The following is a 27557-nucleotide window of genomic DNA, read 5'->3' on the forward strand; positions in this document are numbered from 1 at the left end:
AAGCCTGCAGAAGCCTCACTCAGACTCAAAATCCCACTGTTTAAGCATTGCACAACCCCAAAATGGTTCCTGTCCTGAAAAATTCAAAGGCAAGAAGACTGATGATATAAAACAGTGAGAGTGCATAAGCCTGTGAATGTCTTCTTCATTTCCTGAATGAAATATTCAGTTTTATAGGTCAGTAATTTATTACTGTGTTTGAATCCATCACAGGAACGTGAGCGTGAAAGCTGCTGCAGTGCCGGCCGTTTGCTGGAGTCGCGCTGTTGCAGCAGGAATAGAGCAGCTGCTCCCTCCAGAGCTAGGGCATTAATTAGAGAAAAGCTCTGACTCGCAGGCTCAGAGGAAGCAAAAGACAAGATACATTTGCTCTATTCAGACTCTTTCGTAATTCACTGTATTCATTTCAACCATCACCCTTGACAGTGTAGAGGAGAATAGCAGGCTCTGCACAGCAGAGCAGACACAGAGCTCTGCTACTCATTCCCTCATCAGAAAAGAGAAGAGGCACAGGCAGGGGTAACCCTCTAGATCAACTACAGCTTCTACATGGGTCACTTTGAGGGGATTTCTTTCTTCCTCCTTTTATTTACCTCATCTTTCAAGCTATAAATCCCTCCCTGCAGTTACTATCTGTCATCAGGTGTCTGCACAGAGCCTAATGCAGCCACCCTGGATATGCTCCTGTCCTGCTCAGCCATCACCACCCTGACATGTAAGAACCAGGCTGGTCAGGCAGCTGCTGTATATCTCCATAGCCCTTATTGCTTCTCCAATGACTGCATATATTTGTGACCTGCTGAGGCAGCAAAGGATTCATATATGAAAGAAATTTAAAAGGTGGAAAACCATACACACACAAAACACACTAAAATCAAACTGTACAAACACAAACTTGTTTCAGAACCTTGAACACCCTCTTCATACAAACAATAGTAATATTAGCAAAAAGAGCTTCTTTCCTGAGGTGGCTGCCTTCTGCTGTGCAGAATCTTTTTCTAATATCTAGGGAAAGACTGCAGGGAAATATGAAATTGGAAGTCACTCTGACTGGTACACACTGATGAGAAAACAGGTTTTTGAATTTCAAATGAAGCCTGTAGGACTACAGCAGCAGCACATAAGCAGTTCCCATATTAGAGAGCTGTTCCAGGGAAGAAATTAACATCCCACCTCCTGCATTGCCACCACTGGAGAGCTTGTATGTTAACAGCCATTGACATCTGTTTGCGTACTCCATTTCCCCCCTTGCACATGTAGTTCTTCAACATGAGTGCTGTTTTCTTAACTGCAACCCTTTTATTAGTGATAATAGCAATGCTGTGGCAAGACAATTGCAAAGCAGCGTCTTGAGGAGCTTAGGAGTCATTTCCCCTTGTGTTAAATATGTCAGGGTCTGTGTCTACAATTTGACCAAGAAGCTGTTTAAAAACTTCCCCACGGTGATATATTGCTCTGTTACTGGGACATCACAACAGTGATAACTTGAAACTTTAAAATACAGTTTTAGTTAACTGAAAAATTCTATATACAAATTACATTTTTAGATTCATGTTAGATTCATAAAGAGTTCTTAAAATATTGTCTCTAAAATTTATTTCATGAACAAAAAAGATTTAGTTCTCAAATCTTAGTCCATAGGAGAGATTTATGGGGATACTTGATCACGACACAGTTGTTATTTTGAGAGTGAGATTCATATTCCACAGTGTTTACACTTGTGCCAGTAGGATGTTCCTTTGTCCTTTTTCTCTCCTTTCCTTGTACACATCTTCTTCTTTTGGAATATCGCCAATCACTGTTGCCACGGATTTTCCTCTTCCCTTCTCTAACCTCTGCTCTGTGTGTAAGCTCACACAGGATCAGATTAAGCACCGGAGTATGTTTTAGTAAATAGAATTTCTTCTAGACCCTCAGTCCAATGTTATAAACTAATTCTCCTTTCCCTTTAGGCAGCATTTGAGAAAGCAGCCTCTCTCCGAGACTCTCAGCTCATGCAGGCTCCAAGGGATAAGCTGTCAAAACAGTGCATTGAAGGTGGCACATCCCCTAATCCTCATGCTCATTCACACCACAGCAGGAATCTTTTCTACACACTGCTCAAATACCAGTACTGAGTTTTGGGGGTTTTTCTTGCAAAAAGTAGATTTTATCTATTCTAACCTATTACCTAATAATAATTCAGGATTTTTTTTTCTACCAGAATACGGTATGGTATATTCCCGTAAATTTGAATAAAAGGCTTAAGCCATATGTGATATTCTTTATCACCCTTGGTAGATCAAGCAGTTTCCACTGAAGTCTTGCATCTCAAAGATCAAAAGGATTTGTTTGGCCCTTGTTTAACAGCAAGGATTTGGCTTCATTCCCTTGTTTTCATCACAAAGCTTTATGTTTGTCTTTTATGTGCTATCATAATTTGGACAAAATGGTCAAACAAATGGACCCAGATCACTTAATAACATTTTTTGTGAGGTGGGGTAGCTGCATTTTGCTCTGAATTTATGCCTACTTATGAGTTTCCTACAAGACAGAATGAGAATTTAGTATTTGCTTGATAAACCTCTGAAAACAGAACCAAAAAGGAAATTCAAATGCAAATTCAAGTAATCAGTTCTTGTCATATACAGATCAAAGTACATCAGGATTATCCCCACTGGAGCCTTTTCCTAAACATGCACTGTGGTTACATTTATAGTGGCAAATTGAACGGTCCCAGGCGTTATAACTCAGTTGTCTGTCCCATCCAAACCTGGCAGTCTAGTCCAGGTCAGCTGGCATTTTCCTGGACCATGCTGGGGCATGGTCTGGCAGGTAGCCCTCCCAAGAGCAGCCTCCTATAGTGACTATGCCCTGGCGGGTAGGAGAGTTTAACAGCTTGCGCATGGTCTGTCTCATGCCAGCCAGCCTCAGCACCTGGGCTTATCTGGTTTACTGGAGCAGGTGAAGCCTGGGGGTGCAAACCTCTGCTCATTGGTCTCATGCCTGCATAAGTCCACAGTAAGATGATATTATAACATAAATAAAGCTGGGATGTTTTCTGCCTTCCTAGAGCAAATCCAGTGTATCTCTTCAGAGTATGTTAGACTCTATCCTCTGGAAGCTGTCTGATGAAAACTTGGTGGCCTGAGCTACCTAAATATTCTGTGTCTTTCCATCCTACTCCCAGCATCAGTGGGTATAAAAAGAACTTCACAGCATCACTCTGTGCTGTATCAAATCCCATGCTTTGGATCCTAAACTTGAATAGATCTGTTACTGATTCATAAAAGGTAAGTGAGAAGGACAACTCTCTTTTAGTCTTTCCCACTATTTGGTTCACTAATAGAGTCGTAATCCAGAGTCAAGAAGTCATCAAAGGAAAGGATGTTTCATGTCTTAAGTCAGGGGAGAACTAAATCCCAGGTTTTCAAAACCTTTCATCAAGGGAAAAGACACAGATGAAGCAACAGCCATCACCAGGCAGCTGCAGAGGGAGCCTGTCTTTGGTGACAAACATTTTTCAGCTGTGTGGGTTACCTTACAGTGCTGAGCACTGAACACACCAACAGCGGCAGTGCAGAGGCAGACCAATGGCACCTCTCTCATGCAGAACCAGATTGTTCTGCCAAAATAACCCTCCCTATGCTAGCTGTAACACATGTACATTTTCCAGCATTGACAGGGATATGTTTTTGACAAAATTAGGTTAGTCTGTTTTCCGACATGTCACTCTTCTTTTACAGTAATGAATGCTTTAGGTCTTCAAAAACACCTTTTAATTCTGATTTTTTTTTCCAAAAGAAAGCTGATCTCATTGAGCTGAAGAGTTCCTGGGGGCATGTAATGACATACTGATGACTGCAAGGAAAAGATCTGAACCTGCAAAAGTGCCTGTACTTGTTTAATTTTAATTACATGAACTGTCCTGCTGAAGTCAATGAGACTACCACTGTGAGTATATTTAGGTGCATCTGTCACTTCAGCAATAGGTACTAAGTCTGGAGTGTGGACAGTCATTTAGATGAGAGGAAAATATAAGTATAGCAAGGTACCTAGTGTGCCCAGTTACAAAAAAACACACTTCATGGACTGAGTATTTTTAGCTGATCTTTAGACTTAGCAACATAGCAAAATAGGTGGCCCAAAATGGGTGCCAAAATAGGTAAAGAGCCAGAAGGCAACCATGATCTTTCTACCGTGACTTCTTTGGAAGTGACCAGCACCCAGAGAGATGAAATTGGGGAACTCAGATGAGTGCACAGATCATAATTGTTTATGTAAGCTTTAAATTTGATCCAGTGCATGCAGGCTAATAATGGAATGCCTGAGGTGCAAGCACTTTCAAATGCCCTAAAAGAGTGGGTTTTTTTCCCCTGTATGTTAGTATCACACTCAGAAATGGAGAATAACTTAACACCTTTTTTAAACGCCACAGATGACTAGCGCAATACAATGCCATAAATACACTGGCTTCTCACTCTTGAGTCATTGTATACGATCTGGTACTCTGTATAAGGCTAGAGAAATACTAGAGTAAGCTACAGATGGGTACTTTTATTATCATCAGCCTCTGCGGAGATCCACTATATGTCATATAAATACATATTTTGAGTTATCCATTCTAGCTCTCCATCTAAATGTTGTAGAAAGCTTTTAATGCAGCCAAAGCAAAATGACAGCATTTCTGCTAGATACTGCTATTGCTTCATTTACCATCTACAAAATGATTTACCATTTTATGTAATCATTAAGGTTTTATGGTCCCGCTGTCATTATAAAAGAGACATGCTGATATTTTCTATTGTGCATTATATCTAGCAAAATGAAATAAACAGCATTTAGGCAGCCTTTTTTTTTCCAGTGCCTTTTCCTGTATTGCTCCTTTTCTATAAATGATTTTTGAATTTCCAGAGCAAAATCCCAGTACTTTGTCCCATCCTAGGAAATAATGTTGGGCTACTTTGATATTGCTATAGACTCATAACTATTAGTAATATACACAACTCTACCAAATTACTACTGAAAATGAGATGAACTACTGTGCCATCGTTTTTGCTGCAGGAATTTAATGCTCTACTAACAGTTATTTCACTAAAGTTGAAGGTTACAAGCTCACACCTTAAGTGCCAAATTATGATGGTATTCCATATCAAAGTCCTGCCATCTTATATTCCAGAGAGTGAACAGCTTCTCCAGTCTTTATGCACATTCTTTGAGACTAATTATTTTTTGCTTCATTAAGTTATTTCATCTGTTCCTCATCTGTAGTTACAGTGTAATTTCATCCTTTTTTTTTTCTTTTTTTTTCTCGCCTGTTAAAAAAAAAAAAGTTGCTCAAAAGAATTTTTGAAAGTTGCATTAAAAAAATATCTTAAGGTAGTGTAGAGAAAGCTGCATGGTCAGCAAGGGATGCACCAATTAAAGAGAAAAACAGTGCTGGGAATCTATAACTTAATGAAAACAAGTTTGCTTATACCAGAGGGAGACATCACAGCATACCTGTCAGGTTCCTGTATGTGCTCCCTAATCATCTATTACTAGCAGCAGGATACTGGGCTACTTGGATCTTTGGTTTAAACAAGTACTGTTCTTCTGTGTTTTTATTACACTCATTTTCAGCTGCCTCTTTTCCTACAAACCATCCCTCCGTGTTCATTAAAATAAGCCTTCTACTTTCACACAGCCTACGACTTGTGTGTAACTTACACCATCATTACACCATTATAAATGTCATTATGAATTGGCTGAGAAAAGAGCCTGTTTTTCATCTTAATTATGGGCTTTAGTATACTGTCAATTTTATATCTGACACCATGATACAATTTGCATGTGCCTGCACTCTATTTAAAAATGCATATTGCTTTTGTGTATGAAAAAAGAATTATTGGATTCTTCTGGCCATAAGTTCTAGTTAGACTTCAGCTAAATAAAAGTGAAGAATTAACTATCGAAAGAATGTCACTAATAACCTTGGCCAAATAAACCATGATTAGCAAACTGACAGCTCCTAGCATTTTTCTTTGCTTTGTTGTAGTATATACTCACTCAAAATGTCTTTAAATATGTTAATTATATATGCCTTTTACCACCTAAAGATCTTCTGTTTGTCACAGGATTTTCTCACCTATGAGACCTAAATTCGCATAGTTATGGAGAGCTGAAAATGGAATGGTATGTGAAGGAAAGAGCACCATGCTGACAGTGCTTTAAGACCATTAACACATCATTGGGAACTCAGCTATACAAATAGCCAGCCTTAAGGGATCAGCTGTCTTGTTTAAGAATACAATCTATAAGGAATAACAATACAGTGAGGGAGACATAGTGAACATGATATCCTAAATATTGGTTCAAAGCAGCAAGCTATAATACATATTACATAATATGTCACATATTGCAGTCTGTATGATGTGGATTTCGGCAGTAGTTTGGGCTGTACAAGGAAGCCCAGATTGCACCAGCCTGGAAAGTCTATTCTTGAGCTTAAGGCAAAATGTAAAATAATCATTGATTGCACAAGCACTTAGTGAATGCAAGCGGCTATAATGTCTCCTGTATTAAAAAGCAGAACCCTGTTAAATATATGAGCATATCTAAAACATTGATGTAACAAGGGTATTTGGTATGTTTCAATAATTACTGCTCAGTTAATAAAAACCGCAGCATTTTGCCTTTGTTCTGAGTCACTTATTATGAAATTTTATTAGCATTTCATGTTATAAATATAACAAGTCTCTCATCTGGGTTTCTGATAAGACATGTTAGAGAAATTTGGCCTGAACCATACTGCACACTAAAATCTCAAAACCTTTTTATTACAATTGGTAACTATTATTGGTAACTAACATCCGCATTTGACAGGTAAAGAAACTGACTCTTAAAAATCTAACTTTCCCATGTATACATTAACCTTTTGTGGGGTATGAAATCAGTGAAGGCATCTCAGTTCTCCAAAGGTAATACATTTATGTGCATAAAACAAGTAACGGAGATAAAAGCAACAGCCTTTGGACTCTCATTCTTTTTACTTTTTGTTTGTTCGTTTGTTTTAATTTAAAGTATATGGACTTGGAAATCAATTACATGAAAACGCTACAGTCCTGGCCATTCACACAGTTATGCTACTAGAAAGACAATTACATTGGCATAATCTGATTGTGAAAATGTATGGCTGAGAACTGCTATAACCACCAGCTGGTAAAAACACATGCAGAAAAAACTTCTTCTCATTCAGTGGCTGCAAGACAGGTGACAAAGGGGGCACCAAAGCATTAGAAGCACCAGTTCCTGAGTGTGAGGTAGAGTATGCAGCCAGGCTGGATCCCAGGATTTTCTTCTGGAACCTGTTTCATGGTGTATCTGAATAAGCAGGTGGAAAAATGTCTTTTTAGCAAACAATTATAAAGAAACGGTAATTAAGCCTTGATGGTGAAGACATAACCGACAGAAGAAAGAGATACGCACTGTCAGTGAAACATATCTAAAAATATGTATAAATTAGAATAAATACTGAGATTGTGATATCTCAAAGCTTGCCACAAGCTAAGATGCATGAACACAGAGTGCTCTATTATAGCTGCCATCAGACCCTCACTACAGAAATAAACAAATATCTCAAGCTTTTTTCATGTCCATATTACCACTGACTATGGATGAGTTGTAATTAAGTAAGGCTATGCAGGAGCGGCCTTCCCACCACTTCTTTGACAAAGCCACTTTACAAAGAGCATAAAACAGAAACTTGCCTTGAAACATCTTGCTTCAGTGCTCATTTGCCTTTCTTTATTTTTCCTTTCCAGTGAACCACGGCTTCCTGGTATTCTTAGGAAAGGATTGTGAAGCTTACAAATTCCCACCCACTGTTTTTAATCTGAGTAGTTCTAAATCACATGGATTGATAACACAGCAGAGTGACAGGCTGAGAATAAGGTAATGATCCACCTTAGACACAAGAACTGACTCAAATCATGCCTTTTAGTATCTTCTAGAAGCACAAAGCTTGGATTAGAGTCTGTCTTTATGGGGAGGTTGTACAGATTGAGTTGTACAGATTGACAAATGCATGATGTGTCAGGTGGACAATCTGTCTAAAAAGTTCTGTCCTATTTAGTTCGATGCATTTTGAGCATGAAGTAAGTTAGTAGGTGCAGAACATCTGCACATGCAGTTAATAGGTGTTGGACATCTACACAGCCTGGCATCCCACCTTGGACACAGTACTGCAATACTGTGGTTACATGACTGCAAGAGTACAGCTAGTCCATATCTGGCCAAACCAAGCACTGAGCAGGAGAAAAAAATGCTCATTATATCCATCAGTGGAGATATGCCCAGGAAGGGGGAAAAAATGTCCAACTGCAGAGATACTTATTCTGCTATTTACACTTTAAACTCCTTAGTTTTTCACACAACAGCTTTTACTTGCAAGCATACCCTTACAGGCAGTGAAAAACTGGAGGACACTTCCAAGCTGGTAAGCCTGAAGGCAGCAGGTTCAAAAGTCCTCAGATAGACATTATTATTGGAATGCTTATACAGTCTATGGGCTGCAAGAATGTGTAAGATTTGCCAGTTCTTTTGTTTTAAACTCAGGATAATCCAGGGCAGAAAGCAACACCAATAAACATAGTTCGGTTGTTACAGGTAGTTGCTGAATCTTGTTCAGTTGCCTGATATTTTTTTAGAAATTTGTATTGGGAGAGCTCTAGTTGTGCTTGCACCACACCCTTCCTGAACCTGGCAGCAGTATCAGTCAGGCATATGTTACAAAATTGCCAAAAGCCCTGACCAAAGGGCACAGTGTACTTACATTACAGGAACGCTAGTGTGGGGAGCAGACTGTGACTCAGAGACTTCCTAGCATAACTCCAGGGCAACACCCTGTATTATCCTCCCGGCATTTCTGTGTGCTTCTAAAGCAGGCATGGTCCCAGAACAAGCTGCAGACATTTGCATACCAGCCAGTCACCTGGGCAGACCTGAGGGAGTAAAAGAGGGATACCAAAGACATATTTAGTCTCATAATAAAATAGATACTACTAGCAGGCAAGTGGGGAACACAGGGGAATGGCAGAGGAGAACCAGTTCAGATGTTTAAGTCTACAGTTATACTGGGACTCAGCTGCCTAAGCATAGGCACCTCGTTCTGTCGGAGACACAGCAGGATGTATGATGTGGCCTCATGGGGCAGCAGATGTGACACATATCCTATGAGGCAGCAATGGGGAGAACAGCAGCTGGAGACTACGAAGGATAACCCTTGGTGGGAGGGATCAGCTCTGCATCTCAAACCATGGAAGGTGCCTACATCTAAGCAACTGAGACGGGCTCTAGTGGGACCTATGCCATTCTCTACTGAATGTATTGACTTGATCTCCACTGACCACAGCAAGAGTTGTGGTCAGTGGCAAGCTGGCACCAAGGCACCAACATGTAGCCAGATTTTTTTCATGGTGACCCTTATAGTTAGGTGAGATGAATCCAGTGATAGAGTCACTGCATATGGATAAATAACTGATTATTTAAAATGAATTAACCACAGCATTTCAGACTCTTCAGTTCTGAAAGCTTATCAGAACACAATGGAGATGTTGACGACAACGAAGTAATGCTTTTTTTTCCTCTCAGCTTACATTCCAAGTTTTGAAGATTTAACATCAAACACACAGCCCCCATTTGGAAAGAGCTATTTTACAAATCTGGGTTGACAACATAATACGCTTTAAGTAAGCTTCCCCCAACTCCATCAGATATTACTTCTGCTGGTTGAATTCCGGCCGAGTATTGCACGGATAGCTAAAAGCAAGCATTGTTCAGAAAGAGTGTTCAGTTCCTTCCACTAAACTGAGCCACTTTGATATAGTTAAGTGATAAAATGATTAAAGTCAATTGAAACATTTAAAGGTAAAAAAACCTAAGAGACAGCAAGCCTTTCCCTCTTTTACCCATATCCCCTTCCAAAACACATGCTTGGGAAAACACACTGTACATGAGGTAGCAGGGCTTTTGCTGGTTTGCTGGGAAGCTGAGATCAGGCCTCAGTTAATAAGGAGCTGTCACAGACCCTGCTGTGTGTATGCTCATTGACCACAGAACAAATGGTCACAATCTGTTCTCTAAACGGTGACTTTCTAGTCTAAAGAGGCCTCTAGGAACCGCGCTGGAAGGGAGCTGGGTCAGCCTCTGAGGCCAATCTGCAGATGCCCTCCCGCGAGCATAGGGCACAGCCGCACACACCTGTGGACACACACGTGTGTTCACACAGGCCGGCTGCTGCCCTGGGCAGTACCTGGGCTGTGTCTATGTTAGCAAGCAATACACTGCAATAGGAGCAGATGTGCAGGCCTGCCATCCACATCATACATATGTTTAAAGTAGTTCTGTGCTGGACTGCCCATCAGCAGCTGGGATGTACAGTGCCCTGGTTAACTTCATCGAAGAGAATCCAGCCCGGGAGCTCTCATAGCGCTCTCAAATGCAAATCAAAGCACAGTAAGAGGAGATGATCAGGAGCTTTGCCTCAGAAACCCACACCTGAACTGGAATTAATGTAGGCACACCAGTGGATTATTGCTGAAAGGGGCCTGTGTGTGTATGTGAGGGGTAGTATACCCTTCTTGCCTTCAGTGATAAGATACGCATCTGTTTTTCAAATTCTATGCTGTTGTCTACAAATAAAAAAGTAATTTTCAGGGAAACCTTAGATCTTTGCACTGTACATTGTTTCAATCTTGGCTACTGGAGGGTTCCTGTGTTAAATTATATGACCAGGCCAAAACTTACTGTTTTTGTTCCAAGAGAGAAGAACTGTCACCTCTGCCCCAGCCAGAGGCCCTCCCTGTGGGTAGGGGTGGAGTTCAGGACTGGACGTGGCCGGGGGTGGCACTGAGTCCGCAGCGCCCCGTGCCAGGCCAGCCATCGCTGCGAGCTGCACTCCGTGGGCAAACAGACCCGGCATCTGCTCCACTCCTGCGCAGGGCTGAGCGGCTCAGGGAGCTGGGCGCCCGCCAAGGGCCCAGCTGGGAGGCTAAGGGCTGCAGGAGAGCGCGGAGGGGCCAGCAAATGCCTCTCATCAGGCCCCAATTAAGTACAGGCATTATGGGGGAGGATGTTTCTCCTTTGGTCTGTTAGAGGCTTGGCAGGAAAACACGGTAGAGACACACAGAGTGTGAAGAGCAGGAAAGCGGTAACAGAATGGGTGAGAGGAGAGGGCAAAGGGAGGGGAAGGGTCGACAGCAGAGGGTACGGGCTCTGGTCCAGGTAATGCCACATATGCTGGTAAGTGCATTTCAGCCTCCCCCAGCGTGAAGCTCTTGTCTGGTGACTTTGGCAATAATCTAATTCCCTTTACCTCTGCCTCAAGCACTACAGGGCTAAAATAGGGACGAACAGCTATGTCTTGCTAGTTAAGAAAGCAGAAGTTTGTTGTTGTGCTAGTGAATGTGGTCTCTGCTTCCACTGGGTTTGACATGATTTCTGATGTTGTGTTACACAGACCTATGTGCTATGTAAGTAGTGGTCATAGGCCAGGTTTCAAACAGGCACAGCATATGTCATTGCTTTCAATTAGAGTGAAGCAGAAAAGAAATATTTCATGTAAAGGAGTAGCCTGGTTTAACAAGAAAGAGAAGGCAAATTCATATTCATGTAGAAGAAACCACATTTAGTGTGGAGGTCAGCACTGATTTAGGTGTTCTTTAAGACCTATATGGAAGGTAAGGTCAGATTTATGTGGTTCACGGCCTTCATGTTTTGCCCTTTCTCAAGAGGTTAATACTGTACTTCCTCATCTCAAGTAAAAATACAAGGCCCAAACCACATAATAACTCTGATAGCAGAACGATTTGAGAGTATGATCAAATTATGTGTAAGATGATTTAAACATTTATTAAAAACATTGTCTGCTATCTGTCATCTATGACCAGAAAAAAAAAGGTTTTCTTCTTTTCTTTTTTTGCTTTTTTTTTCCTTTACTCTGTAGTGTAGTGTGGAAAATGAAAGCTCATTTTTTTCCATGACATCCTTGCCAATCACCCCTTTTCAAGCCTTAAATCCTTTTAAAATACATTAAGGAAACTTAGTGAACTAGGAATAATTTTAGCCTGTTGAAGGAACAATATAAAAGCATAAAAGGAAGACTGTTGACCTTAAAATTCAAAGCAACCTGGCTATTTATTTGACTTGTCTTATCTGTTTATATATTCACTGTTAGAAATGCTTAGATAACATTTTCAGAATAAGAGCATCTCTTAGATAAGCCAGCAGTAAACAAATGTGCACATATCTTATGTAGAATGCTTTTAAATTCTAAAAAGGTTAAATAATGGTTAAATTATACTTTAGTAATTATTTAAACTGTTTTATAATGAAATAATGTCTTTGGATAACTTGACAGGATGCAAATCATTTCTATTTCTTGAGCGATCATATGTCTGAGCTAATAGACCTGCGTGGTGCTCTGTGTCCTTGTCTCTGACTGAAGACAGTGGAGGCTCGAGCAGTTTTTAACAGCGTTGCCGGATATGAGGAGAACCTGCTGCAATTTTTCACCATCTCTAGTTTTTCTCCTCATCCCCACCAAGTTCAGATTACCTTACTCGGCTGAAGCAGCAGGCGTAAGAGGGAAGGAGAAAAGAGAACCTGGGCATGCTTTGGCCTTAGAGATGAGTGGTGCTCTCAACAAGTCTATGCAGGCTTCAAATGAGTCACTAAGGCTCAGCAAACGTCAGCTGTGCTGAAATCAGATCAGAGGGCAGGTCCACATCCTGCAAAGCAGCGTGTAGAGCCAGGGGCAGCGCAGGATCCATGGGGCCCCAGATGGGAACAAACACAGTCCCCATTCCCAAGCTTCAGCTGGCCTGTGCCATTGCGCCATTCCCAAGCATTCCCACCCTGAGAGCCAGGATCCTCCAGCTCCTTCAGCCTTGGGAGGCTTCGCCCATCCACCCCCACGCACATACCAGGCCTGGCTGTACAGGGTGGCAGTGCCCATAACCCACACAGGCTTCAGAAGAGTCAAGAGGTTGCTCAAAACTAGCATCTGCTAATGCCTGTTTGCATACTGCCTGCCCCTCTCCAGAAAGTGCTCCAGTTCAGCCAGGACATGATGTTCAGTACTAGAAAATCAGAAGGATCAAACTGGTGCTGATGTAGGTTGGGGATCCTTGAGAGAACCACACACTAACGGTGCACAAAGCCCCTTATGAAGAGACTTGTTTCATGGCTGTTTGGAACTTTGTATTTTTCTTGAGAGTGTTCATTATTTCCATTTCATGCTTTTTATTCTGTATTTTTTTTCAGTCTCGGTCTTAAACCCAAGGATTTCAGCTAATAGATTTTTCTATAATGTGGTGCATTATTTCTGTTTGTTTGATTCTTATCTTCTTCACTTTCGGAAGGAGTTGAGCACAATGCTCCTAAAAAGTGAATGGAATAAATACAATGAAAACATAGTACATTAAATATGTATATATATAGTTGACTCATTAAAAAGCTTTATGTGGTTTTTATTTTGTGTTTTGTTTTGTTTTCAGTTTGGGGGGGTTAGAAAATGTAGTAATGGAGGTTTTTTTAAGAAGAAGAAGAAATTTAAAGGCATTTTGTAATTAGTATCTGAAGTTATTCTTAAGCTTTTAAGAATGAGAAATGCATTCAGTTAGGCCTATGTTGCTGATCTCTCTTTAAATTTGGGCATTATTAAAGTAATAGAGATTTTATATTCAGAGCCAGCGAACAATAAACAGAGGTTGTGTTTTTTCCTCTCCAGGAAAGGCAAAGTTTCAGTGGGGCGTAAATATTTACTTTCTACTGCAAACAAATAGTATATTAAACTTCTTTTTAAGTAAGTTAGTTGATTTTAATATTAGTTATAATTTTAGGTATTTAAAAATATTTTAACAATACTTTAAAAATCAATAAAACATACAAACCAGAAGCCTAAAACCTACAGAGAAAATTAAACAAATAGATTCTGACAAAAATGGAACTAAGTGTAAAGGAGTATGTAACTATCAGCTCTTAAAAATTTTGTCTTAGTCTTCTTGTTCTGCAAAATCTATATGGTCTTTATATAATTCTTCCCTGCAATACTATTTTTATTTCTAGTGTATAACCTGGTCTGACTTCAGCTGACCCTGCTGTGATCAGAAGGTTGAACTAAAGACCTCCCGAAGTCCCTTCTAACCTAGATTTTCCTATAGGCCTATAATGTGTGAAAATTCTTATCACCCTTTTCTGAGTCTAAGTTTGCCTGTAGGTGATGCTGAATGTATCCGTTACGGGAGGTGACCGTGGTCCCCAGGTTGTGAAATGCCAAGAGAAGGCAGACCACCCATTCCTACCCTGCAGCTCTGAGTATCTGCATCAACCCAGGGCCCTCTGATCTGGACTCCTGTGTTGTTTTTCCTGAGACATAATTACCACTGGGATAGATGGATTTAGTCCAAAATATCTGCAGTGTGAGTCTTATACTGCAGTGTACAAGGGTGAACTTGCCTGAGAGCTGCCTGCCCAGGGATAGAGAGGGGTAGAGAGAGCTCTGAGAGCTCGCAGGATGCAAAATAGATTGGGGTACAGCTAAGGGCAAGAGCCACATGTGATACAGCTGGGTTCATACAGCCTGCTGGAGCAGCTTCTGGCGTGCAATCTGGTTGAACAGTGCCCAGGAGAAACATCTGCCATGGAGAGGGGTAGCTGGAGCCTTCTGCCGCAGGGCTGGCATGGGCAGCCAGGAGATGAGTGTTCGTCTTACCTCCTCGGCCCTCTGCTACCTGGCAGGTCACAAGACATCCCTAGTTTTTTTTTACCTGGCCACAAATTCTAGCCTCTTCTTCTAGTTCATCGCACTGTCATGCCTGTTACCTTGTCTAATTCCACAGCCCTTCCCCCTCAAAAGTAACCTTCACAGAAATAGCTCTGGATATCTGATCCAAGTCACAGAGAATCCTTCAGGGCTATTTTCACTGATTTTTAGAGCAGGCCAAGAGCTGTGATAGCCATTTCACCTTGTTCTTCTTCCCAGGACTCCTGAACACCATTTTACATCACTCTAACAGGCAGCTCGGGCTCTGATAATCCTCCCAAAAGCTCTGGATATCTACTTTGGAAAATCAAGTAGTTTTCCTCTTTTTATTTTGCTCTATAAAAGGTACCTTAGGAAGTCTTAAAAATATGTGCTGCTTTAGAGAGAGGATATCATAACTAACCTTTGCCAGCTATGGTACCAAAGATTCAAAAGAGTAAGAAATAAGCAAATGGCTACTTGATGACAGCTAAATTCCTGGTTGGATACTGAACAGTCAAATGGAATAAATTATTAAAATCTCTAACGCTTCCAGTTCTCTTCTGCTCACTGAATCATCTTTCTCAGTGCAGGAAATAGGATTTGCATGTGAATCCTCACAGTCTAGCAATCCCCCAAGACCTGCAGAAGCTGGTCCCAGCGGCAGAGCTGCACTTTCTGTGAACTTTGGTCTTTGTCATTCTTCCTCACAAAGCAGCACCAGTGTCAGTGGAGGAGGTATCAGCAAGATGTTTGTCTTCCTTTCCCAGAGAGCTGCTTCCCTATTGCTTCCATCAGAAATTTGAAGTGGAAGTCCTCGAAGTAGGGCTAAATGTCATGCTATCCCGTGAGTAAATGTTTATGGGGTAGTTGCTCACATATTTGCTGAAGAAATCTGTTGATTCCCAGAAAAACTCCACAGTATGAATAACTGTGATTCTGTCTAGAGCTGTTGTTTCAACACAGCATGATAAGATCTGACTGCTTCTGTAGTTTTGTTTAATGTAGCTGTTGCAACATAAACCTAACGAAGCTTGAATACTGGGGCTTATGTTTGTTTGTTTTGAATAGCTTTGGAATTGATATAATTATACAGAAGAGTTAAGCCATTTTACTCTCGTTATCCAAGATGTTATTTAATCTTCAGAGTCGATCAGATTAAAAGAAATCCTTTCTCTCTCTTGCAAGATAAATTGCTATAAATCAAGTATTATAAAGAATATGTAATCAGGTCATCTCAAGACTATAGGGAATGTTATTCTGTTTATGCCAAGCTCAGGTGATGTTGGGGTGTATTTTAAAGGACTCTAAAATCCAAAGGGAAGGACATTCATTAGTTTTATTATATGTGGCATGCTTTCACAGTGCAAAAAGCCATGTCCCAGAATCCAATTAAAACAAAAATGTTCCCAAGCTTATTTAAAGCCTCCATAGTGTAAGAGGAATGTACTCATCTCCCTTAATCAAGGATGAAAGTTGCCAAATAGGTTAAATCAAACTCAAAATAGGTATATGTATAAAAGTACTGCATGTTACAGTATCTTGAGTATCTTGAGAAGGTCAAATAGCCAATTAAATACATTTTTATTGGAGACTTGTTTACGTCCATGTGCTCATCCTTATTCTCTGGCCCTGAGTCTCACCTGAAGTGACTGGAACATATCAAAACTATTCAGTTCTGTTATTAGCCAAACAGGTTGGACTCTAGCTTCTATTGGAGAAATGTTCACTAGCACTTGCCAACTCCCAGATCAAGCACAGGCCAGGTAGCCTATAGATCCTTTATCTTAATATATGCAGGCAGACTGCGAGCTCCTCTTTAGGCTTGGAAGATATTTGCTTTTTATGAACAGAAATAGTTAGAATGCATAGAAAGTGATAGGACAAATTATCCATGTCCATCAAGAAGTGAATAGCAATGCGTTTGCAATGTGCCCATCAAGAAGTGAACTGCATCATGTGTTAAGATGTGTAGGAAAGACTTCAAGCCTTTGGGAAAAAACAAACACTCCCCCCCCCAACCCCGCCATCCCATCTCACACCACCCCCCAAAGCAAGCAAACAAACAAGCTAAAAACAGAAAATAACCAGGTCACTTAGCAGTGAGTAGCACTGATTCCTCCTGTGGAAAGAAAATATATAATTTTATGGTCAGTAACTCTGCTAGAGAGACTATTCAAGATATCTTCCCAAGATAAATTAATATATAGAATGTGCATTTACTTCAGTCATTTTGTAAAGAATATCTAAGGAGACACCACTTTTAAGGAAGATTGAGAGATTGCTAGCTGTTTCTGAGTATTTCGTAGAAACAACACACCTTAGGGAGGCAACAATCATGATTTCATTCAAATTAGGGTTATAAAGTGATGAAACTCTTAGTTATAAGATCTTCGTGTGTTGCAGCTTCTGTAATTGTGTTCTGCAGTTGATACCTTTAGTGCTTTGGTGTTTGATATATGTATTTGTTTAAACATTAGAAATTGCCTTCATGATGGATAGAGTTGGACAAATTTATTTAACATACTTTAATTTTCTTTCTGAAATTCATAACTACTCATATGCCAGCTGGAATTTTTCCTGTGTTCATTGATTATTTGTATGTAAAGCTGTCAAATATATTTTGGTTCAATTTCAGACTCATTCTGAACATCCTTGTGAATATTCTCACTGATTTTTGGTTGAATAGCTGAAGAACTTCCAAGTTACATTTAAAGGGGCTGTGTGATTAGCAGTGATTTGTGTGTGTGTGTGTTTTCTTCTTCTTTGCAGCCAGCTTAAGTCGTTGCTGGAGATTAATAGATACTAAAAATGCAGAGCACATCTAATGCTATTTCAGAGATAACTGTGGTCTTTCACAGCAAAAAATCTGCACTGATAATTTTAGGCATTGACTAGGCAAGGAATCAGCAGGTCAGGTTTTGAGGATCCCAGTGGCATATGGATGCTGCAGTTAAGATGCTGGGCTCTAAAATGCCAGTGAGCTGTGTGGCTTTGAAACTTTTTGGGGTTTTCCCTTGGATTATGTGTAAATGCTTTGCCATGACTGAAGCTAGCTATTTATAAGACAAGGCTAACAGTAGTTCCCTATTACAAAAACTGTGTGGGTAAGCAAGCCTATGAATGAGAGATTCTCAAAGTATACTGCCAGTAGACGTGTAAACTACTTAACAAAGTGCTCTGGCTTGTGCCTGTGTTGAGTGAATGACCGTGTATGAGCTTGGTTGCTTTGTAAGGGTCTTTGCAACTTCAGAAGGAGATGCACAATTCCCATTTGCACTAGTGCTTGGGCTCCTGCTTCACTTCTTCCCATCTGCTCCCTGCCTTTTACCTCCTATAGGCACTCTAGTGCTACCGTCTTCATTTTTGCTCTTTGACCACTATAAATCAAAGGAGTGTCACTGACACTGGGAATGGGGTGGGAGCAATAGACGGTAATGAGCTAGTATTGCACACATTATATTTCTTACCTGAAGTCATGTTACAGCAACTCGGATTTTCTGGCTTTCCAGCTGCCAGCAGATGAAAAGGTGCCCCGGACACATCTCTTTATTAGTATAAACAAAGTGAAAAGTGGTTTATGTTACCCAACATAAGAGACAGATTCAACCACTTTGTGTTTGGCGATAACTTCAAATGCCAGCTGACTCAGAGGTGTTTTGTAAAACTTCCATTCAGTGGAAAAACTCATGCTGTCAGCTGAGACTTAGGGTGTGCAGGACTTTTCCCTCTTACCTCTGGTTAATGCATCACTGACAAGAGACCTGCTGACAGGCTGAGGGATGGATGTTGCAGCGTCCACTGTTACTTCCATTTTATCATCTGTACGTCTCTGCTGGACCAGGGACAAACACTGTCTGGTTTTGGCTCTTAGGCTGTATTTCACCTAGCCTTTGCAGAAAGAAAGTAATAGATTGGCTCTCCCTCCCTTAAACAAGGCCTAGCTCTTTGTAGGAGTGTGTCACTACATGAACCAGGCTAATTCTGAGATAGGCCTAATTCGGATATAAATGTATTTATATAATATAATTATATATACTAGCAAATTTGACAGTGTGCATTTATGATCACATTTGATAATGTGCATTATCAAAGGGAAGAGAAACTTGAACAATTCTGCCGCTCACAGTAGTTCCTGTCCATGGGAAGATTCTTCTTCAATGGCTTGCAATGCTATTATCATCACCCAGGATTCATAGTGCAAAGGTGGAGGGATCTCACACATCAGGAGAGTCAGATAAAAAGGCCTGTTGCTATTTCTTACAAGAAATTTCTTGTGACATTCACTTTGTGGATAATCTCAGCTTTTTTTTCAGTGAGGGGGGAAGGAAATTGATTATAAAAGAAAGTGAAAAGTGTTTAATCAAAAAATCCAGATTTGTCTTGCAGCAGGTACTAAAAACTATGAAATTTGAAGCAAAATGCAAATTTCTCATTTCTAATGTTTAAAGGCTTTACTTTATCCAAAATCATAAATATATTTAATTTTGTATATCCACTCCAAAGATATAGTTATTGTTCAATGACAAAAATATATCTAGTCTTACTGGTGGCTTTTGCATATAGCAAGGAATGAATAACCATCCTGAGTTTTAATAAAAAATATGAATAGGAATTGCTTAATAAGACTACTCTTACTAATAGTTATGTGTATCCATTCTTGTCTTTTGAAGGAAATTTTATTTTGAAAACAAATCACAGATATCTGAGATTTCTTTTTTTGTAAGGTCCTAAAGCTCAAAGCTACAAAATAGAAGACATGGGAACAAACACATGTTAAAATGTCAGAACTGTGAAGATATATTGGTACATTTTACAGTGTCAGAGAACTCTAAACTGTCAAAGGAAAAATTTAAGACAACTTTTGCAATAAACAAGAATGAAATCTTAATTGTAGTCGTAAGTGCATCACATTATTGCTGAGCTTCATTGTCAGAAGAAATTAGGCTTCTCTATAAGCCCAGCATCCCGTGAAGCATTTGAATATGTAATGATATTAACTAGACTGTTATGCATCTGTGCCCGAGCTGTTTTTAAAGTGAAGGGCTCCCTAGTCATTAACTACCTTTAAACTTTCATTACGTTAGTTTTTGAGGACACCAATTTTTAAGTATGCTGCTATGCAAGCCAGGTCTTTTTGCATCTGTAGAAGAAAAAAAAAAAAAAAAGTATTTCTCAGAAAACATGCACTTCACATATCCCTGAGAAGTTCACTCCAAAGGATCTCAAAGTACATTGTGAGGATTTTTTTGTCCTGATTCGAGCAAGTATCCTCTCCCCAAATGCACTAGTGCATGGCCATGTATGTGAGCTGCTTAAGCATTCTCTCAAGGGGAACAGGAAGACACACATGTTAAGGGGCCTCTTGAGTTAGGACCTATACATTTAAGAACAAAGAAGTAAAATCAAAGGGGAAAACAGCTGTATAGCCACACTGGAAGGAGGTTAATTTGGGGGGGTCTTCACAGTAGGGTTAGTCTGGGCTCTTACCTTGGAATTACTTTTAACCTTTCTACTTTAACAGTGTGAAGCTCTCAGCCATTTTTATTGGGATTATCAGGGTAGGAGACTAAAAACGTGGCAGACTCTTTATGACCACAGTGGAGGTGCTTCTCATGTGACATTATAGAACTAAAAGTTGGATACTCCAGCTGCCTCAGCTGATTCCCTCTAATTTAGATGACTCGTTTTTAGATGTTTAAGTTACAGCAAATGCCTCTGTCCTGCCTGATTAGAGTTGTCAGCCCTAGAAGGGAGTTAGGCCTCTTTGGGAATCCGCCCCGTGCTTCAGAAGCACACGGATTTATAAAACGCAGTTAAGATTCATGCAGTTCCACAACATCTTACAAGCGCATCCCCACACGGGTACGTACAGCTGCGGGCCAGGGACGTGCCAACGCGCTGCATCCTGCTGGCAGTGCTAGTGCCCCGGGCCCGGCGGGAGGCCACGGGGAGCCTGTGGGGACCCGGTGGCGGTCCCGCAGCTGGGGCGGCCGCAGTGGTGAGGTGGCAGCGCCGGTGCATGGCTCGCTGCACGCCCCAGGCCGCCAGGCGCTGTGCTTTTGAAGCCTGAGTCACTGGCTTTATACGAATTAAAGCAGCAGAAATTGCTTTTCTCATGGCACCCGGTGAGCTCAGTGCGGGGCACGGGGTCCTGCTAGAGCACAGGGGTGGTAGCTCTCGGCTTCTGGGGGGAAGATGCTCTGTGGTCGGCAGGATCCATCCCTAAAACCCGGTGCGGGAAAGAAGAGGAAATGCTGTGACTATCCCTGCTGGGGCAGCACTGGCTCTGCCCGCAGCGCTTAGTCGGGAAGCAGCTGTGGAGTTTCACCCCGGCACAGCCCACACACTCGTGCCGCCCGCCAGCTCCTCCGCCCTCCTCCAAGATCGTGATCCATCCCGGCTCCCCGGGGGCAGGTGACTGAGGAAGCGCACGTCAAGGCAACGCTCTGAGCAGGGCTGATCCTTGCTGGAGGCAGGGGAGCGCAGGCGGCCTGGGCCACTCCTCCAGCCGGGCCAGCGCGCCGTGCTGTGCTGTGCTGTGCCGGGCCGTGCCGGGCCGCCGTGCTGGGCGGGATTGGCTGGCACGGCCCGCGGGGCGGCAGCGGCCAGGTGGACGCGCGAGGCCGCGGCTGCCCGGAGGCGTGCACGGGCCGGCGCCACGCTCACAGCACGGAGTAAACTCGGTGGACGCTGACACCCCCAGAGACTAAGCTGCTTCTGCTCCTGCTTCTGTTCGTTTCTTTTTCTTTTTTTTTCCCCTCTCCTTCTCCCCTCCTCCTCCTCCTCCTCCTCCCAGGGCTGCAAGTGGGATCAGCGCACCTGGAAGTGCTATGCCCACGGAAATCTGCCGGGCGGTGGGAATGCACGCCATCTCGGACTTCCACTCGGCGCTCCCTGTGCGGCTGCTCCGCAAGGGGCCCGAGTACCTGCGGCGGCAGCTGGAGGCCGGCACCCCGGGCAGGAAAAGTGCCGTGGAGCGGCTGGCAGCTGATAAGGCCAAGTATGTGAAAAGCCAGCAGGTAATCGGCACCAAGCAGGAGCCCGTCATCGCCCTCAGCTCCGTGTCGGGCAGCAGTGGCGACAGCTGCTCCGCGGAGAGCGACCGCGGCGCGCGGGAGCACGGCCGGAGCACGGGCCCCCCGGGGCCGGAGCCGGCCGGGACGACGCGCGCCTGCCGCGGCCCGCTGCCCCGCGGCCCCCCCATCGCCCGCCGCAGCACCCCCAGGAGGCAGATGCGTCCCGACTCCCTGGTGATCTACCGCCAGAAATGTGAGTTTGTGCGAGGTCAGAGCCAGGACAGCCCGCGAGGGAGCCTGGTGCGGAGGTTCTTCCAAGGGCCCCCTAAGGAGAAGCAGTTCGCCTCCGACGAGGCTCCTGGAGCGATCATGGAGGTGGCCAGCAGCGAGGAGAGCCGGGCGCCCATCCCTGCGGGCTGCGATGACCACCAGCCCAGTGGCCCTGCCACGGAGCGAACTGTCCCCGCGAGCACTGCCAGTGCCCCGGGCGGGCGCCCACCGGCACGCCGGAGGCCCTCGCGGCTGCCCCCCACTCCCGAGGAGGGGACGCGGAGAGGCCTCCATCGCTCCCAGTCGGACATCAGCTCCCGCTACTCCAAGTCCTTCTCTGAGTTTGACCCCTTTTTCACATACTGTGGCCTGGACCCGGAGGTCATTGAGGACCTCGGCAGGGAGAACTTCTCGGCGGCTTCCGACGGCGTCTCCTTCAAGGTCCGCAGCATCAGCGTGGCAACGTCCGAGAGCGACTTCACCCGGCACAGTGGGGACGAGGGGCTGCTGGAGGATGAGCTCACGGAGCAGGTCCCCAGCAGCACCTCCATCATCGAGCGCAACGCCCGCATCATCAAGTGGCTGTACACCTGCAAGAAAGCCAAGGAGGCCAACGCAGCGCTCCGGGAGCTGGCGTGACGGCGCTGCTGAACCCCAGGTGTGTGCAAAGACCTGCCGGCTGCCCCATGCGTGTCTGTGTTCTCCTAGGGAGCACCTGGCTTTTCTTGGTGGATTCCTTGTAGGAGGGACAGCGGGAAGCCGTCTTCTTGACACTGCTCATTGCACTGTGGCACTTTTGCAAAGCAGAAATTTGGGGCATAGCAAGAGCCAAAATGCAGACAAGGCAAAGGAGTGCAGCTTGGCAGCTTTCGGTCAGACCGTGGCACGAAACCGGTGTCGGAGAGGGATATCAGCCCCATGCAGAGCCCTGCTTTCTGAAAGCTTGTTCTCCCCAGTTCCTGCTATGCTCAGTGTGAGGAAAGCCTTAGAAAATTGTTTAGTCCTATATTTTGGTAGCTTAGATAATACAGCTGAACTGAAACTCTTAATATTTAGGAGTGCACTGTATTTATGCTGCCCTGTCAGAACTTCTCTCTTCTTGCTCTTGCTGTCACTCCCCTCTTTGCTTATATTCAGGCACAGCAAGCTGCACACTGAGGAAAGCAGAGTCAGTGTCACCAGCAACAAATTTACCCCCAAACTTTTGTTTAGGGCCCTGAGAGCTTGTGGCAGCCAGTCACCTAGCATTGCACAGGCTTCAAGTTCTCTGTCCTGTTTGGTTTTAGTGGATCTTGCCCTTCCAAAGTGGGAGAAGTTTGTGGCTTTCCCTGTGTGGTTTGGCATTGGTAGCTGGACATCTGTTGTGTGATTTGCCCTGTATAGAGAGATGCTTTACAGATGCTTTACTGCCTTTAACAGAAGGTAACATAAATGTGTTACATCTAGGCTTGGAGATCTTGGAGATCAATTACTCCACATAAATAAACAAGCCAAATTTAGCCCAGGAAAAAGCTGATTTGCTGGTTTCAGTAGAAGGTGTTTGTTCTCTGCATCTGATCTACTGAAAAAGAACTGTATTCTGGTATTCCCAATACACAAATCTCTTTGGATAAATACCATGATTATGATGCGATATTTAAAAGTTGCATCTTGATAGGAAAGCTTGCAATTATATTTTCATAATCTATGTATTAAAGAACATCATTTGGTGCAGTTATAGTTGCAGGTAGTGAATTCTAGCCTTATGAACATGTAGAAATACAAGAGTGGAGTCTTTTTCTTACATGGATGTAGAGCTGTCATTCCTGATTCCTTTAATCTATATAATGTCAAATCCATTCACTTGAAATAATTTTAAACTACACAGAACGTGTATCACTAAAAATAAGGATATTTATCCAGAGGCAATTTTCTCCCTGGGAGTAGAGGCGGGAGGAAGGGAGACAGACACATTTTCACACAAACATTTCAAGCCCTTGGAGATAAGAGCGATTGTCAGGTATCAGGCTGACAGCTTAAAGAAGTGCTGTTATGTGACAAAGCCTTTCCCAAATTAAGTTAGGGAGAAGAAAGGGCTCTCCTGAGCTGATCATTTCTTCCCGCTCATCCTTCTGTGATAAAAGGAAAGGGAGATGCACAAACAAGACGATGGAGGTGGTGGTTTGTGAAGCTTTCCGCAGCGGTCTGCCCGACAAAACGCTGCGCGTGGACAGCAGCTGCCTTTCCTCTGTCACGAGCAGGGGTCTGGTGACAAAAACAGCCCTACTTTTGTGTACATTAAAAAAAAAAAAAGGATATGTCTTTCGTTGCCCATTGGGGAAGCAGGAAAACTGCTCTCCCCATGGGGCTGCAACCAAGCTGGAGGAGTTTGTGGTTGTCACTGCTGTTTTAGGACAGTCAACATTCTGGCTCAATCAAAATTCTCTTCTGCCAGTCAGTGTCATTTTGGAGGTGAAAGTTTAAGACAAAAGGGCAGTTAAGCACATAGCCTAACAGGGTGGTAAAAATACTTCCATGAAGTAAGTATCAGTTGTATTCAAATGCCAGGTACAGTCATCCTGCATTAATTTTAACATCTAGAAATACGTATTTTAGAGTTGCTTTTCCCTTAGCTATTCTATGACTCTAGAAATAGTTCAATCTACCATTTAAACTGAAATTATAGTCACATGAGAACATGAGACAGTGCTTTACACTGGCAGCAATGTTCTATGGTACCATTATTTTTGGCAGTGTAGGAAACACTAATCCTTAAAGTTCATATTATATACCTAATTTTAAACATCCCAGGGCTGACTTTCAGCAGATATATCTCAGTAATAGAGCTATCATTATTTCCAGCTTAATTTCTGAAAACTGAGAAAGTACATCCCTGTTAGGCCACAGAAGCAGAAAATTCAGCTAAAAATACTAGTCCCCAGAATGTAGGGCAAGAGTCATCACGTGTTACCATTAGTTAAATATTACTGTTACGGTGTAGAATTTAAGCTGAGAGTGATAATCACCCCACAGTCTCCATATGGGTTGTGCAGTTCTGATATTTGCATTTCTTGTACACCCAAGTGCTATTTTCTGCTTTCGGTGTTGCATATTCTCTAACAATTGAACCAAGTTTGATATCTAAATGATTTTATTATATTCACATATTTGGCTTTATCTAGTTTGCTAACTTGTTACTAATTGGCAATGAGCTTATGTATGCTAAGAGACTAGTTTGAGGAAATCTACTGCATGTGAGGCAACTTAGTGTCTTTGAAGCTCTTGGGCCATAGTCTTTAAGGCACCTAATTTTGCACAGAGACTTGGAAAATCCTGCACTTTTTTTGTTTTTAAAAAAAGCAAAGAGCTGTTTTTTAAAATCCAACATTCATTACGTGTAAAACACCTTTTCAAAACTGGAGGGTTTTTATGGGCCAGTGATCGTTCTATTAATACTTTATGCTCTAAGCTTAAATTTTTATGAATTCTTCTGCGCCTGGTGGGGCACTACGTAAATAAAACAGCTACTTGAAGCATCAAGTTCCCTAACAAACACATTTGTTTCAACAGAGCAATTACTGCAAAGTCTAAGCGTGGGTTGTGAGCTTCAAAAAACAAAGTCCTAAGTGAGATGGCTATTACTGTTTCCCTGCATGATGTTTCCTAAATTCACCTCTGGAGTTCAAGCTGATTGGCTCCTCTCCCTGTTAATCCTGTTTGGCTCTAAGAGGCCACTGTACATCCTTTTTCCTTATTTGAATCAAGATTATTCAGTCATGAGTTTCAAAACCATTCAATTGTTCATTATTCAAGTGGGAATCTCATGGGAAGGGAATTGATTCTGTTGGCAATAACCATAAGCAGCTGAATAAAAGTTTAAGAATATCACCGTATGCCTCTCTGATGTAATAAATAATAAATGATGCTTTTTCTTTCTTTCCTTAGACTCCTTGACTTGGAAGATGAACAGGACCAGACACAGGAAGAAACCCTTCCCTCTTCTGGCTCATGACTACTTTGTCCAAGTTCAGCATTTTCTTACTGCCTCCTTTCCTCTTCCCTGTCCCCAGGCAGCATTACTCCTTGCCACAAGCACAGGGGTACTCAAGAGCACAATAACAAGCAGAAGTTGGGAACTGTGCCACAGTGCGACAGCAGGAAATGAGAGAAAGTTCCTGGAAAAGCAAAGCATGGCTGCAACAACAGTGACATTCAGCAGCAGATCACCACATCCAGGATTTTGGATGTGCTGTGGGGATGCAGCAGGTTTGCGTTGTGTGCACGTCTCCTTCCATCCATGCATTTGTCAGCAGAGATGGGAGGAGAAAGTGGGAATGAGGTGGCAATGACCCCTGGGCCAGGCGTTCCCTTGCAGGAGACAGGCTCCACCGTTCAAAGGCACTGTCTTTCCAGGGCTGTTTAAACACTGCTCAGCCTGATATCATTAAATGCTATTTGCCTGGCTGGTGAGGGCTAATGTGGCAGTTTTATCTGGATACTTGGCAAACATGCTGTAAGCTAAATCCCTGCAAGCCTCTTTTCTCTAAAAGTGCCCAAGCCGAATTAGAGTACCTTGGATCCATCTAGTCTGCTCAGTCACACAGCTCTCTCAGCCAGTGGGAAGGCACAGCATTAAAATCTCTGCCCAAAATTTGTTCAGGAAAGAAACACAGTTCCAATAAACACCTAGTTCAAAATTAGAGAGGATTTTGTATGGATAATACATTGCTCCAGAATAGTAGAATTTACGTTTATGCAGACTCCTTGGCTTGGTTTGCATCGTGTCTCTGTGACAGAGTGCCAGAGTGAGTTTCATTTCAGCATTTGGAAGCCTGTGATTTAACACATTTAAGTTTTTGCAGCTCAAGTAATGGGTTTACAGAATCTATTAGTTAATTGCATCCCAGACAATGTAAGGTTGCACTTCCCTGGCATGGGTTTGGAGTAGCACTGTGCTCTCTGCACTGCAAGCAAGAAGGCATGCAAAACCGTGTCAGGAAAAAAAAAAGTCTGGGTGGGGTAAGATCCCAAGTATAGACAGCAACTTACTCATGCTCAATATAATCAATAAAATAGTAATACTTCATTGGAAATGGACAACCTAAAAGTGCTTTGGATCATCAGCGCAGTGAATGGATCCTTTGCAAATTACTTGCAGAATTTGCTGGCTATGCCTCAGATATTTACCCCATCAGCCATTGCTTACTAAAAACTGCTTTACACCAAAGTATTTATTTGCAAATATTACTACAAACCACAAGAAGAAATCGATTAGAAAGTCAATCTGCGGTAGCTGCCCTGAAGTCAACGGAGTGATGACAACTAGAATTTAGAGTGCTGCAGAGGTGAAAAGTTTACTTTGTGTTACCATGGATATAGTGTCCTGTTTGCAGTGCTGGACTTTACCTGGCTGTCAGACCTGTACTGTAACGAGTCCAGAAAAATGAGATTTCATTCTCCACATTCCACTAGGGCTCTACACAGCCAGCACTAAGCTAATAGTGCTTGCCATGGTCTGACCCAAAGCA

The 27557-nt window shown here is 42.6% G+C and overlaps 1 protein-coding gene across 1 annotated transcript; it reads left to right on the forward strand.

Moving 5' to 3' along the window:
- The first annotated feature begins 3773 nt into the window (after positions 1-3773).
- On the forward strand, positions 3774-26090 carry FAM110C (family with sequence similarity 110 member C). The gene is made up of 3 exons (XM_088530597.1): positions 3774-3933; positions 21561-22708; positions 25975-26090. The coding sequence occupies exons 1-2, from the start codon at positions 3920-3922 to the stop codon at positions 22687-22689; spliced, it is 1143 nt and encodes a 380-aa protein (XP_088386723.1). The 5' UTR covers positions 3774-3919; the 3' UTR covers positions 22690-22708; positions 25975-26090.
- The last annotated feature ends 1467 nt before the right edge of the window (positions 26091-27557 follow it).

Source organism: Tinamus guttatus, unplaced genomic scaffold (genome assembly GCF_059628265.1).
Source record: "Tinamus guttatus ecotype Peru unplaced genomic scaffold, ASM5962826v1 Tinamus_guttatus_pri_ptg000383l, whole genome shotgun sequence".
Taxonomy (NCBI): domain Eukaryota; kingdom Metazoa; phylum Chordata; class Aves; order Tinamiformes; family Tinamidae; genus Tinamus; species Tinamus guttatus.